This window comes from Myxine glutinosa, chromosome 8 (assembly GCF_964187855.1).
Source record: "Myxine glutinosa chromosome 8, kmMyxGlut1.1, whole genome shotgun sequence".
Lineage (NCBI taxonomy): Eukaryota > Metazoa > Chordata > Myxini > Myxiniformes > Myxinidae > Myxine > Myxine glutinosa.
Window position 1 is genome coordinate 66775679 of NC_136268.1, and position 15450 is coordinate 66791128.

The 15450-nt window shown below is 40.4% G+C and overlaps 1 protein-coding gene across 2 annotated transcripts in view; it reads right to left on the reverse strand.

The window, feature by feature from the left end:
- Positions 1-15450, reverse strand: part of LOC137432558 (CD109 antigen) — a 166083-nt gene that overhangs the window by 75332 nt on the left and 75301 nt on the right. For both annotated transcript variants that reach the window (XM_078783356.1, XM_078783357.1), the window contains exons 17-22: positions 13891-13998; positions 13669-13738; positions 11065-11221; positions 9098-9212; positions 5183-5296; positions 4791-5036 (exon numbers count right to left, since the gene is read on the reverse strand). In XM_078783356.1, the coding sequence (XP_078639482.1) occupies positions 4791-5036; positions 5183-5296; positions 9098-9212; positions 11065-11221; positions 13669-13738; positions 13891-13998 (810 nt within the window). The remainder of the gene's footprint in view (positions 1-4790; positions 5037-5182; positions 5297-9097; positions 9213-11064; positions 11222-13668; positions 13739-13890; positions 13999-15450) is intronic.

Sequence of the window (15450 nt, forward strand, 5' to 3'; positions counted from 1 at the left end):
ATTTCATATCCGAAACAATGATGGATACACTTGAATGATGGATACACTTGAATGTATCTGCCACACTGGTTAATGACCCTCTCAAACCAATACATTTTTGATGAACACACTCAGCGCACATTGTACAACATGCATTTTAAGGCCATTTTCCCTGCTAGAGCGGGGGTTAGCCTTGCGGTCCCCATGACAATCTTCTCCATTTTGCCCTATTTTCTGCATCTCTCCTTGTTAACCCCCTTGCCCGCATTTCTTCTTCCACCATCTTTAGCCAAGTCTTTCTCGGTCTTCCCCGTCCTCTACTTCCTTCTACATTAACTTCCATCACTCTTCTCAACCAGTCACTTTCATCCTTCCTCAATACATGACCAAACCATCTCAACCTGTTCCTCTTCACAGCATCAATCACAGGCAATATTCCCATCATCTTTCGCAATTCATCATTTGTCTTCCTCTCTCTCAACGATACTCCGCACATCCATCGAACCATTCGCATTTCCACCCTTTCCAGCCTTCGTTGCTGCTCTACGTTCATTACCCATGTCTCGCTCCCATAAATCATAACACTTCTCACACATGCAGCATACACCTTTCCCTTCAGCTTCAGCGACACTCTCCTCCTCATCAGCACGCCACTCAGTTCCCGAAACTTCTTCCATGCACATCTCTCTCGAGCAACCGTTGCCGAGTCTGATCCACCTTCTCCATTCAGCATGTCTCCGAGGTAGCAAAATGTTTTCACACCTTCCAGCTTCACGCTGTCTCCAAGATCCAACTCAACATTTCCTCCATCTGCAGCTCCCTCTGCGCACACCTTACATTTGAATGTAGCTGCCACACTGGTAAATGACCCTCTCAGACCACTACATTTTTGATGAACCCACTCAGCACACATTGTACATTGAATGGAGTTCACTCCGACACCCTTCCTGCACACAGCACACGGCCACTTCCCAGTTCTTTCCACCTCACCACATGCTTTACCACTTGCCATCACCTTTGTCTTTCCGATATTCACCTTCAGACCTTTTGTCTCCATACATTCCTTCCACTTGTTCATCTTTTCCTTCAGTCCATCCATACTTTCCGCAATCAACACCAGATCATCTGCGTACAACAACTCCCACGGTAAACCCTCCTTTACGTTCTGAGCCAGCACCTCCATCACAGCTACAAATAGTAGTGGACTCAGTACCGACCCCTGATGCACTCCCACCTTCACCTCAAACTCACCACTGTTCCCGTCCTTCGTCCTTACAGCTGTGCGTGCTCTTTTGTACATTGCCATCACTACTCTGATCAACCATTCCTCCACTCCTAACTTCCTCAATGCCCATGTCAATACTTTGCGTGGAACCCTATCGAATGCTTTCTCCAGATCAACAAACCCAAAAAAACAACTTCTTCCTCTTATCCATGTACTTCTCCTGCAACTGCCTCACAATGAAAAGCGCATCTGTCGTTCCTCTTCCTGGCATAAATCCAAACTGCATTTCGTCAATCTTCACTTTCTTCCTTATCCTCCTTTCCAACACCCTTTTCAATACCTTCATTCCATGCTCCAATAACTTTATCGCTCGGTACGAGCCACACTCCAGAGGGTCACCTTTCCCCTTGTATAGAGGGACGAGGGTACTCAGTTCCCAATCCACTGGAATGCGACCTTCTTTCACCATCAGACTGCAGATCTCTGTCATTCTCTTCACACCCCAATTTCCCACTGCCTTCAACATATCTCCCACAACTCCCGTCAGCCCTCCCGCTTTTCTACTCTTCATTGCTTTTATCGCTTCCTCAACTTCCTTCTCGGTTATCTTCTCTGCCGGTCCTAAAACTGGGTTACTCTCCATGCTGCCATCCCATTCATTCTCTGCATTCAACAGTATTTCCATATATCTCTTCCATCTTCCTTTAATTCCATCTGGGTCCACAACGATTTGTCCCAATTCATCCTTCAAGCAACTCACCCCCATCACATCACACCTCTCTTTCGCTATCTGCTTTGCAATCCTGAATACTGCTCTCTGACCCTCTTCCAAATCCAAGCGTTCTCCGAACATTTTCCTACATGCCTCCTGTGCCTTTGCTACCTCTTTCTTTGCAGCCTTCTTGGCTGCCTTATAACTTTCATGCTCTGCCTTTTCTGCCCCCATACCCTTTGCCTTCTGCCACTCCTTGAACTTCTTCCTCTTCTCGTCAACCGAAGTCTCATCAGAGAAGTTTTCAGCCCGAGTATCAACTACTAATGCAGATCTTCAAAAAGAAGACGTAATCGGTATGTTTAAACTTCAAAACAAACTAAATGATTATCACATTGAAGATATAATACAACTATTTTGTGATACAAAAAAGAAATCAAAACATAAACCCATAACTTCTCTGCTTAGTGATAATATGGATGACATACCTTCACCCCAAGATTTAGATAAATCAAAAAAGAACCTCGTTATCTTTGATTGTGTTAATGAGACAAACCAAACGTGTATGGATAGCTACTATACAAGAGGGAGATATTCTTCTTGTAATTGTATTTGTCTCAGTTCATCATACTTTCAACTCCCTCGTCGTTCAATAAGAAACAATGCCAAAACTTTTTATTTTATTCAAGTTAAATTCAATAGATGTAAATAATTTTTGGAGAGACAATTGTTCTACATTATGGAGTAAAAAGGAATTTGAGGATTACATGAAACACACGACTGGAAAATATAAATATATTGTGAAACAAGATGAGAAACTAACCGATTTTTTTATTTAATAAATAATTACATACATAAATGACAACTATTATTATTCGTGCAGTATCTTCTGCATATTCGTGCAGTCTTCGTGCAGTATCATTGGAGATCCGTGGGTTTGCACGCCCCGGAGTTTCTGCCGCAGTGCGGGATGCTGGACGGAATCGATCCCGCAGGTGACTTCAGACCATCTGCCTGTCCTGCCTTGCAGTGGTGACTCTTGGCCTCCCTGATCGAGGTCTGTCATCTGCAGAGTTGTGGAGGGTGTCTCTGTCCACCAGGGCCGATATCGTCTGGTGTGAACAGCCAAGGCGACGTGCCACCTCACGGTAGCTCAGTCCACCTTGCAGCATGCCCAGGGCACGCTGCCGTTGATCCCTTGACAATCGTGGCATGTTGATTGAAATGCCCATTTTGCACTGGCCTTTTTAAAGCCAATATCAAGACATCACGTGCAGCTCATTAAAATCATCCCGTACCCCTTGGCTAATCACTGACAGTCAAAATGGCTGTTCAACAGCTGTGCTATGAAGTGACCATTGAAGGTTCAAGTGACCATCCGTGACCGTTTTGTCTGACAGTGAGGACACTAATGTCCACAAATAAGTTCACACATTTACTACACGCAGTGTTATTGTTGATATTTAAAGGTTTCAAAGGTGGTAAGTTTATTTTGCGTTTCAGTATATATTGATAAGAATATTGAGAAGAGTGATAAAAAGTAAAAAGGAATAAAGAAAAATGCTATGAAAGAATCAAGAAACTTTGAAAATTATTATAACTGTTTGACCTATAAGAAAGAAGAGTATGGAAAAATGAGTACAATAAGAAGTTATAAACATCAATCATATACAGAAGAGGTAAATAAGAAGGCATTAGGAGCTTTTGATGATGAGGTTTATTTTAGAAAATGGAATTGATAGTATCCCTTATGGATACAAGTGTTAAAATAAATGCAAGTGATAAGATATTTTAAGATAAGCATAAGTGTTAAGATAAACATGAGTGATACGATTAAAAATGGGGGGTTAGGGATTTTAACAGGATACCGGCACCATTTTTACTGATATATAAATGATAGAACCAAGCATTAACCAAACTAAAGAGTGGAGGCATAAACAGCCTTGATATATAAATGGAATACATCACGAATGTGAGAAATATCAAATAAGTATTATTGAAGAAATAACAGGGGTAAGAGTAGATAAAACAAATAAGCAAATAAATTTAAATACCAATAAGTTAGAGGCTCCAAGAGGCAACATCCTTGAGTGGACTGAAAACTTTGATGGTTATCAAGAAATCGATGGGAAAATAATGTACTACAATCTCAAAATGATATGTGGTTCGGGAGGGGGTCAGATGAGATCGTTAAGAGAAGTTTATCATTTCATATTGGCTCAACAGCAATACCTAAATCAAGAGTTAAATTATAATGTAATGTTTGTGAATATTTTGGATGGTAATGAGTGCCAAAAGAAAATTAAGCAACTCCCCAAAATGAAACAAGTATTCGTTGGGTCTTTGTATGAGTATAATGACGTTATTTATAAAATGGGAGAGGGAGGAATTTCCGGAAATTTTTGGTGAGCTCGTGTGCTCGTCAATAAATTTCCATAATTTTTCCCATTGACTTCAATGTTAAATTTGATGTGAGCCAGAACCAACATTTATCCTCTACTGGTATGAAACAAAGACGAATCGATTCAATTTTGGTGAAGATCCGAATACAGATCCAGATACGATAAAAAAATTTTTTAATGATCCGTCATCATTGAGTGATAGGACAAAAAAATGAAATATAGCATATGTAAAAAAAGTTGTGGACTACTTATGACAAAACTAAGTGGATGAGTTGGTTAGGTGACAAGAACAAGCCGATTCAATTTTGGTTCAGTTCCGGATCCAGATCTGGCCTATCAGTGGGATACAAAACATAAACTGCTTCAGCCTGGCGGAGGTATGTGCTCCACCGAGTGCCGTTCTAGTTTTCCCATGCCATCCCCACGTATGGAGTACTACTGCATTCCATGATACACCAACAAAACATCATACCTTGACCAAGATGCGGTCTGTGATAGCATCAGCAGCCTGAGTTGAGCGAGCGTTGATAGTAATAGGCACGTGGCCCAGCCGGCGCGGTAACAATGGGAAGGCGATGGTCACCCCATCATTGCTTGGCACCATCACACTGTGCTGCATGAGTTTTTCTGTTTCCCGTTTATTCAAATGTTTCTCCTTCTTGTGATCTTTTCCAGAAATGAAGTGAAATCCATCACTTGCTTGCAGTGTTACCAAAACCTTTGAGAGAAAAAAAGGTTCATTAGCTTTCCTCAAAATGCCTGCATAAATGGGCCTTACTTTTGAAGAACAAAATCTGTAGATCAAAAATCTGCAAGGTTAACAACATATAATAAGGCATTTAGTTGAACAAGGAATAGGTTTACCTTCTGATTTTCAGAAAGATAGTTGAACACGGTGGCCTGGAGAATGAAGCTTTCTCCTCGCACAACAGAGTACGGAAGTTGCAGAGATAGGAAGAATGGTTGGAAAGCTTCTATCTGAAAGGCAGTTGGAAAATGAAGGGAAACATCTTCGAGGTTCATCGACATTACATTTTCACATACTATCTTCAGCAATGAATGTGCATGCAATTTCTACCTTTCGTACTCTATATATTTAATTTTAATGCTGTCTTACATTGTCACTACATTTCATTATACTGAAATTGTGCTGAAGTGTCATTTGAAAAAAAAAATTCAGTAGTATTAAAAACTTGAGGCATAACATGCATTTGACAACCCTTTTCCCACCTGCAGAAGCCTAAGTGCCAAATGCTTCCTATTCAATATGACGATGAGGTTAACCAGACAATAGGGAAGGCGGAAATATTGAATATTGTTTGGTTCCTTTCTTTGTTTTATTCCTTTCCTTCTCGCACATCAAGGCAATGTATCCTGATAGTGTCAGGACAAATGTCGTAAATATGACTAAATATGACTCAGTTGTCCAAGTAGTTTTCGCGTGTAAATTGTTGGCACCACATGGACCATTATTCTTCAGGATGTTCTGAATCAGAAAAACTTTGGTGCCAGGTTTTCAGTGCACATTGGGTTTTATTTTGAGCTCGATCAAAACATGGTTTGTGGTGATGTGTCTGATATTGCATTTATGAGGGATGTTGTTGATCAACCAATATTTATTTGCCACTGCCAAGGCCAGAGGACTGAAACTTAACTATGTGTATCCTGTATAGTTCCACTTGTTTTTCTTTGTTTGTGTTCAGTTGTCCCTGAATTTTGTTTAACCATAAGTAGCCGGGATGGGACGAGGCTGTTGCTCGACAAAATAGTGGCATCACAAATTAAGTCCACTGTCCATATGGAGATATCTATATACAGACTTGGCATTTAATATGGAATTTTTTTTCTTTCTTGACTTGCTACTTTCTTAACTCAGTATATCAATCTGGTGAGTTTCTTTTACACTTTGGTGATTTATTTGTTAAAAGAACCATGTCACTGATTTTCTGTCGCAGCAAGAAGTCAAGAACAGGATTATATCACAGGTGGCGTGGCAAAATGTACGGACAGATGCATTTGATGATTGGCTTCACAGTCGGGTATACAAGGGTTGTTGCGTTCTGTATTAGTGGAAAACAACTGCTGCACGTCTCCAAAAGTTATTTCCGCTTCCTCTGGAGATGGTCCGTCAACTCGACAATGCTGTTTGTCATGGAGTGGTGGCTTTACGAAATTATGGCATGAAACAGCGTGCTATTGCTCGGCAGTATGGCATCACTCAAGGTCAGGTGTCAAAGATCCTGAAACGAAATGCTCAGAGGGGTGTCCCTACTCCAATACCGAGGCTAGGACGTTCCTGCAGAACCACAAGGAGGGATGATCGCCAGCTGCACCGGTTAGTCCGCAATGGCCGTACCAAGTCAGCTAATCGGCTTAGGGCTGAGTGGCAGCAACTGACAAATGTGCCTGTATCCAGAAGGCTAGTCAACCAACGACTGGTTCAAGCAGGCTATCGTGCCAGGCATCCCCTGAGAAAGCCACGCCTGACCAGACAACACTGCCAGCGCCGATTGCAGTGGGCCAGAGAGCACCGTCAATGGCAGCCAGGACACTGCAATCATGTGATCTTCAGTGACGAGTCTAGATTTCTGGTCTATCGTCAAGATGGCCGCATCCGAGTGCGCAGACAAGTGCATGAAGCCTACAACAAAGATTGTATAGTGCCAAGAGTCCAAGCTGGAGGTGGTGGGGTGACCGTTTGGGCTGCTTTTCAAGCAGGGGGCAAAACTGACCTGGTTGTTCTGAATGGAAACCTGAACCAGTTCAAGTACAGGGCCATTCTGGAAGAAACATTGCTTCCATTTTCTCGTGCAGCCTTTCGAATAAACTTTGTCTTCCAAGATGACAATGCACGGCCTCATCATGCTCGCATGATCTAACACTTTCTTGCTGACCGTGGTGGAGAGCATATGGAGTGGCCTGCCATGTCCCCGGATATGAATCCGATTGAGAACTTGTGGGCAGAATTAACGCATCAAATCGACCACTTGGACCAGCAGCCGACCTCTGTGCGTGAATTGCAGCAGGCTATTGTCACTGCATGGCAAGCGATTCCTGTCCAAACCTTGGCAAATCTCGTGAACAGCATGCCTGAACATGTACGTGCTCTCCTGAATGCTTGTGGGGGTTACATGAAGTACTGAACTGTAATTTTACTGTCCGTAATCCCAGTCATAATTTATCTTTTGTTTTTGTTAAAAAAATTGTGGCTAATGTGCAAAATAAAGAGATACTTCTGGAAAACGTACAGAAGTTTAACACAGTACTGTCCATGAATTGAGTTCGATATCAGTTTACATCACTTTCAAGGATCAATTTATTTGTTTCAAAATGTCAAATGTGGTTTTTATTTCTTTTGAAGGTCACATTAACAAAATCCAGAATAATTTCAACATAATTCCAATGAACTTTTGGTTCTAAGACATCTTGAAAAGTAAGTTCACCCCCACAAAAAAAATATTCCATATTAAATGCCAAGTCTGTATATAAAAGAAGGTTTTTGTTTGTTTGTTTGTTTGTCTGCACACGCTAATCTCCTGAATGGTGAAAGATGGGAGGAAACTTCTGAAACCAAAAATGTCGGGACGGGCCCTGGGAAGGTTATAGGCTAGGTGGCGAGGCCGGTCGAGGCTGCCTCAGCCAGGCTGGGCCCATTTCGCAATTAAAAGCTGAGCGGAATTATAGTAGTCAATCTTCTGTGGCTGCGAGTAAAAGCTAAATTATAGTAGTAAGACCTGTGTACAGAAGATTAAATTCATTCAAAAAGAACCTAGGCAATGCCGGGTGCCTTCAGCTGGTTGTAAATAAAAATGATTCAAAGAAAGCCTTGTCCCATGTTGTTGTTTTTTAGGGTTGTGGGGCAGGGGGCTGGAGGGGCATATGAAGTGTGAATCACCAATACATAGTTGTAAATTATATTATCTTGGAAACAATGACTTCTTTTTTTTAAATATCATATCTATGTTTATTTGTGAGAAAAATATTTTTAAATGACCAAATTGTGGATTTTTGCAAGATAACATTACTAGGATGTTATATTAGCGGCCATGTTGGATTATTTACATTGTTGTATAGCACTTTATCCGTAGGTATATACTGCAGAAAATTTTAGCCCTCGAGCCCGAAGGAACACGAAAATGCAAAATTTCTAACCCCAACCCCATATAAGTATATACTGTATAAGAAAATGACTAACTGATGCCCATGCCTTAATTGGGGCACAAATACCACTAAATGTGCAATGAAAACCTGGTATCGTAGTTTTTCGGATTCAGGACACCCTGGAGACTAATTCGTATGGTGCCAACAACTTACAAACAAAAAATACTACTCGGTGACACATGGCCCTACACTGCGACTCTTACGGTCCTGAGTTTGAGCCCCTGTCATTAGTTGAAATAACAACAGGTGGGTTGACTCAGCCTGTCATCCTTCTGAGGTCAGAACAATGACTATACCAGCTTACTGGTAATCGGGAGTATTGCATCAGCAGCACAGCGGCACCTCCAGAAAAATGATGCAGCCAAGCGGCCACAGACTGCATATGAACCACCACCACCACATGCATTTGCAATAATAACTGACATTGGGTGATGTTGAAAGGAAAGTTGCAAAAAATAAAAGGTGTCATGGTCATGCCTTTAGTTCATGCCTTTATAATTTCAAACTTTACCATAATTCTGTCTGTACACCATATCGATTTAACAAGCACATCGAAAAATAGTCAACATTTCATGGAATGAATATGAGCGTTTAAATAAATAATAAAAAAAAACTGACCTGCTGTGGTCTTGCAATTCCCAAACCCAGATTGGGGCCCAAGCTGAAGGCACTGGCAACCCAGCTGGTGATGGTGTCAGGAACAGTGATGGAAATGCTAACGGAGCCATTTGGCCTAAATTCAACAGATAGAAAATAAAATTAATCATCTGACTTATCTTTATTGGTGAACAAGATACTCAATTATATGATGTCGAGTCTCCTCGGGCAATTCATTGCCTTTCTATGGCTGGTACACACTGGTAGGTGTGTGGTATAGACGGGGGTCGCCACTCCTCTCCGTCAAACCAGTAATCTGGTACTCATTTTGTGACATGCTGAGTCATGCCCACCTGGCGTTAATTCAACGGGATTCAAACTGAGGACCTTAGGATCCCAAGCCCGCCGCCCGCCACACCAGGTATAAATTTATTTGAGGGGAATTATATGAATGAGTTAGCTTGTTTGTAGTTCCAGGGATAAGATACAATAATGCAGAAAATATTACACGGAAAAATGAAAAATTATCCTTTATTCAAACTCTGTGAAAGTTTTTCATTTCCATGAACCAATGGAAGTTTATAATATTGCATGTTTTGTAGTTTAATTTCTGAATGATCATGAAAACGATTTCATGAACTATTACCTTTTTGAGTGATGTTACACAGCAAACCGCATGTTGGCCAGAACTATTGTAGCATTTAATGCTGTAGCACAAGGGTTCATAGTCACCATTCCAGTTAGGAGGTGCTTGTTGTATATACTCCCTTATGGGTTAACCTGCTAGCTCATCTTTTGAGAGGAATCCCTTCAGTTTGGCGAATGGGTCTCAGTTATTCTATGACCATGCATTGTGGCCCTTCGGGGTCACGATGCATGTGTTTTGATTGACCATGTCCCTCAGCCTTTGGGTTGAAGTGCATGTCGTGTATGCCAATGGGACAGTCTTGATAGACGGTGTGGCTTGGCCGTGGGGGTCAAGGTGCATGTCCAAGGCTGTTTACATGTTTGATTTTTAAAACCTTTTTTTATTATAAAAAGGCAGGCCAAAGCGCTGGCCTCAAAAAGCGAATGGGTCTCAGTTATTCTATGACCATGCATTATGGCCCTTTGGGTTAAGATACATATTTTGATGGATTTTGAAAACCCTCAGGGTGTCACGTATCAAATCATATAAAGCAAGAGAATCATTATATCATCGTATTTTGTTTAGATAAACCTGGGAGTCCAACATTTAGTCAAAGGGAAAATATGTGTTCTGCTTGTAGTCCTCTCTTTGTCCTCTCTTTGGCTCATTCTAAACTCTCAATACTTATGAAACTCTTCACAAACTCGAACCACAAACACCATTCAATATTCATCTGCACCACAAGCCACACGACCAATAACCTCACACAGAGTGACTTGTATTCACCATCGGTGCAAATGTCATAAACGGCGCCTTCCAATGGACAGATGGCGGAGGCGAGACAGGTGCGACACCCTTGAGTGAGCGCCACCAACGATGGGGCAACACCATTGAGTTAGGTACCAGGAAATGGGCGCCGGCTGATCAGAGGGACCAGCCAATGAGCGCCGCTGGATCACAGAAGCGCAGATGTGTGAAGCTTTCGGCAGGTGCCTATAAAGTGCCATGCCAAGAGTGTGCCACACCTTGGAGCCATATTAAAGAATTGGAGCCTCTTCACAAACATATACGGTCACCCAGTTCGGTATCTCATGAGCCTACCGGCTCATGTTTGGGTAAGGGCGAGGTCGCACCCATGCCCCACTTCTTGCACTCATTTCTCTATCAAAGTTAGTCTTCTTCTTCTTCTATTAGCAGCTCATATAAGTGATTATCACCGAAGTTATTTGTGGTAAGTGACTGTCAAAAGGGCTTCTGTGCATCGATAAGACTTTTTCATGTGTAACTTTGACTTGTAAATATGTGCATTGCTGAATTATAGTCCAGATGTCCGTTTTATTTGATTAAAATCTGGACATACCCAGTGATTGCATCAGTCCAAATCCACGTTTCAGGAAAGAGTGTTCGTACACGGATGGATTTGGTGCGTATTTCTGGTTGTCTGGGAGGAGAATATGCCACAACAAGAGGACGTGCCGGTGCTCCAGGTAGTCCATCCATCTCAACACGTGAAGCCACTGAAAAACACCCGGCATGCTGTGTGTTTAGCTTCAACAACAGAATTAAACTCTCAACAACTAACAATTACATTTAAACCAATGTCAAAATTGAAATCACCCATGTCCAAAGGAAGCAGTTATGTTTGGCATTTTTAATACGAAATCGGCAAAGCCTCGAAACAAATGAAACCCTTTGGAATTACCCTTTATAACCTCTCAGAATAACCCTTTGAAACTCTTCATAATTACCCCCTTTGAAACACCTTAGAATTAACCTTCAGAACCCATTTGAATTACTCTTTATAATTACCCTTTATAACTACCCTTCAGAACCCATTAGAATTACCCTATGGAACCCCCTGAATTACCCTTTAGAATTACCATTTAAAACTCCTTTAGAATTACATTTTAAACCCTTTCAAATTTTACCTGTTAGAATTACCCTTCATAACCCATTATAATTTCCCTTTAAAATTAAACAGGGTGGGTTATAAAGGTTCTTCTTCTTCATTTTGAAGGAGAAAGACATAGCCAAATATTGAAGCGGCTTTGCCGTTTAAAGAAGTGCAATAATTGCATTCTCACAATCATTTGGTAAAATTATACAAATGCAAAAAATGTTCATTTAATTGGATTATTGGAAAGTTTATTTTATATTTCACTGTTATAGGATCATGTATGAGCATATTTCAGAATCAAATTAATATATTTGACTTGATCCTTTTATGACATTAATACAGTAATGTCCTCATTTTGAATACAGTAATTCCTCACTCAACCTTGAATCTTTATAATGTCACAGATACAATAGGAAACATATATCCTTTTAACATCGCTGTGTTCGCTATTACGTGGTTCGATTACTACGTTGATGCAGAGACATATGTAGACGCTGAACATTTGTATCATGCCACTTTGATGTTGTTTGAAACATGATTCAAGCTCCTATAAAGACGAGTCAAAACGCTCAATAAGTGATAGTAGCGAGTCCGGTTATAATAAAACGAGGAACACGAGACATCTGTGACTACAAAGTGATTGCCAAGGCTAAGCCTCCCAAAGCTTACCCTTAGTGATCGCCGGCGACTTCCTTTGGCCCACGATCCAGTGATGGCATATGAAATTTATGGATAGACTGCAAATTAAGAAAATGTGTCCCCATCTACAAGCAATCAAAAAAACTCAACACCATGAAAATCAGAGGAAAATTATTCAAGTTATGATCAAAAAGGTGTTTTTACATTCGCCAGAGGATAGGGTATTACATGGGGTCCATTTGTTGGTCTGACCACACAGAATGCGAGTATGTTTATTAATTACATTAGACCCTTGAGAACCCGAAGACCCCTTAAGACCCCTGAGACCCTCTATACCCCCAAGGCCCTTTATACCACCAAGATCTTTTAAGACCCCTAACACCCCTTAAGATCCCGAAGACCCTTTATACCCCAAAGACCCTTTAAGACTCAATAGACCCTGAAGACCCTTTGGACCCATAAGACCCTTTAAGACTCAATAGACCCTGAAGACCCTTTGGCCCCATAAGACCCTTTATATCCAAATGTTCCCTAATATCCTTTCAGAACCCCAAGACCATTTGGATTCAGAATACCCTTCAAGACCACTAAGACCCTTTAGAACCCTAAGACCCCATAAGACCCATAAGATATTTTAGACCCTTTGGAACCCCTAAGATCCAGCCAACCCCTAAGACCATTTAGACCCCTAAATCCCCTTCAGATCCCGAAGAACAATACACAATGCAAGTTGGGGACCAAACTTTCTTCATTTTCCCCTGCTGCCCGGATTCGTCAGCCAGCGCAGTCATGGTCAAGAGTGCCAATCGGTCCCAATGCACCGGCCCTTTCGCTCGTCTCTGTCTTCTGTCTCTGTCTGTGTCTGTCTCTCTAACCCTGTCGTGGCCCTGACTTCGTGAAGGCAGGTTACATCATCCTGGATATGGGGGGTCTCAGGTCAGATTGATCAGCTGTCTTCGTACCACGGGCTTGTTCAAGAGAACTGTCCAGGGCTATACAACTAACAACAACAACAACAACAACAACCTCGACACCGTACACTGGTGAGTGTTAACTTATTTAAATTTACATCCATTTTTTTGTTATTTCATTTCGAAATGTACTATACATGTAGAGTATTTCAATTTTTTATGGTTTGTTTTGTTTATACATAACTCCAGTTTACACATTAATTCTTATGGAAAAATGTGAATCACCAAACGTTGTTTAGCATAAAGTCACATTTTACAAGAGCGCAACTACGATGTCAAGTGAGGATAAAGTGTACTTTCTAACGCCGTGGTCTTTCAAAAATGGATGGCTGCTTTTAATGGGATACTCCATTTATACTGTTTGCTGGTATATATTGCTTGGCAGTTTGGCAGATATCTGCATCGTCATTCATTTTCCCCAAAATAATAAGTCAATAAGAATACATGTTCATCTTACTGGCGTAGACCCTTCTTTCAAATCGTATATGGTGGACATACAGGTTTGTGAGAATTGCAACGCCAGCCTCCTGAAAGGACAAGACCATGGCAAGTTGTTAAAAACAAAAACCACACACACACACACACACACACACACACACACACGATTCGTTCTTTCAGCAAAAAAATAGACATTAAATTGTTAATCGAGGAAGGGAGAAGGAGAATGGAACAAACTTACTGCAAAGATAGATGCAGTATCTTTGCTTGAAGGAAACCAAAAACGAGGAACTCCAGAATAGAAATAGGGAGTGTGACCTTGTGAAAACTGAGACAATTCTGAAATGACCTGCAAACATAAATACATATAAATTAGTATCTGCTCAGTTTGTGTGTTCTCATCATATTCCAGAAATACCAAAAAATTGGATGAAAGTGCATTCGCATACAAATTTGCAGAGCTTGGTGCAACCAACATCACAAAACACTTATTATTACCATCTCCCAAATTACTTCATTCAGGAATTGCTCGAACATCTGCACAATCGTCATTTTCTTCACTGAACTGAACCCATTGTTTTTGCCAGGAAAAATCACATCACAAGACAGATTATTCAGAAAAAGAGCTTCTCATGAGTCAGTTACATACATGATTAATTGTCAAAATACTGTTGTCAAACCATTGTCAAAATACAGTAACCAAAAATAAGCAGGGAGAAGGGGAACAAATGATTTAAAATTATATTTAAAAAACAAACCTGGAAATTAAAAAAACAAGACAAGTACAGATACATTCAAAGTACACCGCCCCCATGCCAAGTAAAGAAATAACATCCTCCATCACAGCACTGCCAGCGATACCACCGTGCAGCACATAGAGATGGTATTGGGAGGAAGAGATGTACAAATTGCATAATTAAAATCAATAAATAATTAATCTTTGTAAAATAATTTCTTAATAAATTGGTTAATAGCACACCTCAAGCACCAGTGTTTCATCCGAAGCTGTAACCTTTTGAAAATAAATTAAATAGGTCATTAATTGAAGAAAAAAAAAGATGAATTCACGAATCAATAAATAATAAATCGATTAATTGATTAATCAATAAATCAAAAATATTCTTTATAGCCACATCACTTGGTCACTGTCGTGTCCGAATATCGGCTTCACAGCTCCAAAGATGCCTAAAATATTGCCCAGATGAAAAAGAAAATAAATAAGTGATGAATAATGGAAATAAATAAATAATAATCATAAAATTATTGATCAATTGGTAAATATAATACCTAAACCACCACCATTTCATCCAAATCTGTAACTTAAAAAAAATTGATTAATTACATCATTAATCGAAATAATTAATTGATTCATTGATTAATCAATAAATCACAAATATCCTTTATAGCCACATCAGCTGGTCACTGTTGTGTCCAAATATCAGCTTCCTCGCTCAAAAGGTGCCTGAGATATTGTCCATATGAGAAAGGAAATAAATAAGTACTTAATAAATCGATAATAATTAAGTAACTAATCAATTAGTTGATTAATCAAAAAACAAAAAAATATCTTTTTTGCCCAAAGCAAGTGCTTACTCACTATTGTGCCGAAATTTCAGCTTCCTAGCTCAAAGGATGGCTGATATCGCCCGGACAAACAAGAAAGAAAACAAGAAACCGGAGTGAAAACTGAGTACGAACTCCAGAAACCGGAGTGAAAACTGAGTACGAACACCCTTTCAGCACGTGTCATTGACCCTTCGGTTATAGAAAAACTGAAAATTATCAAAAAAAACTGAATACA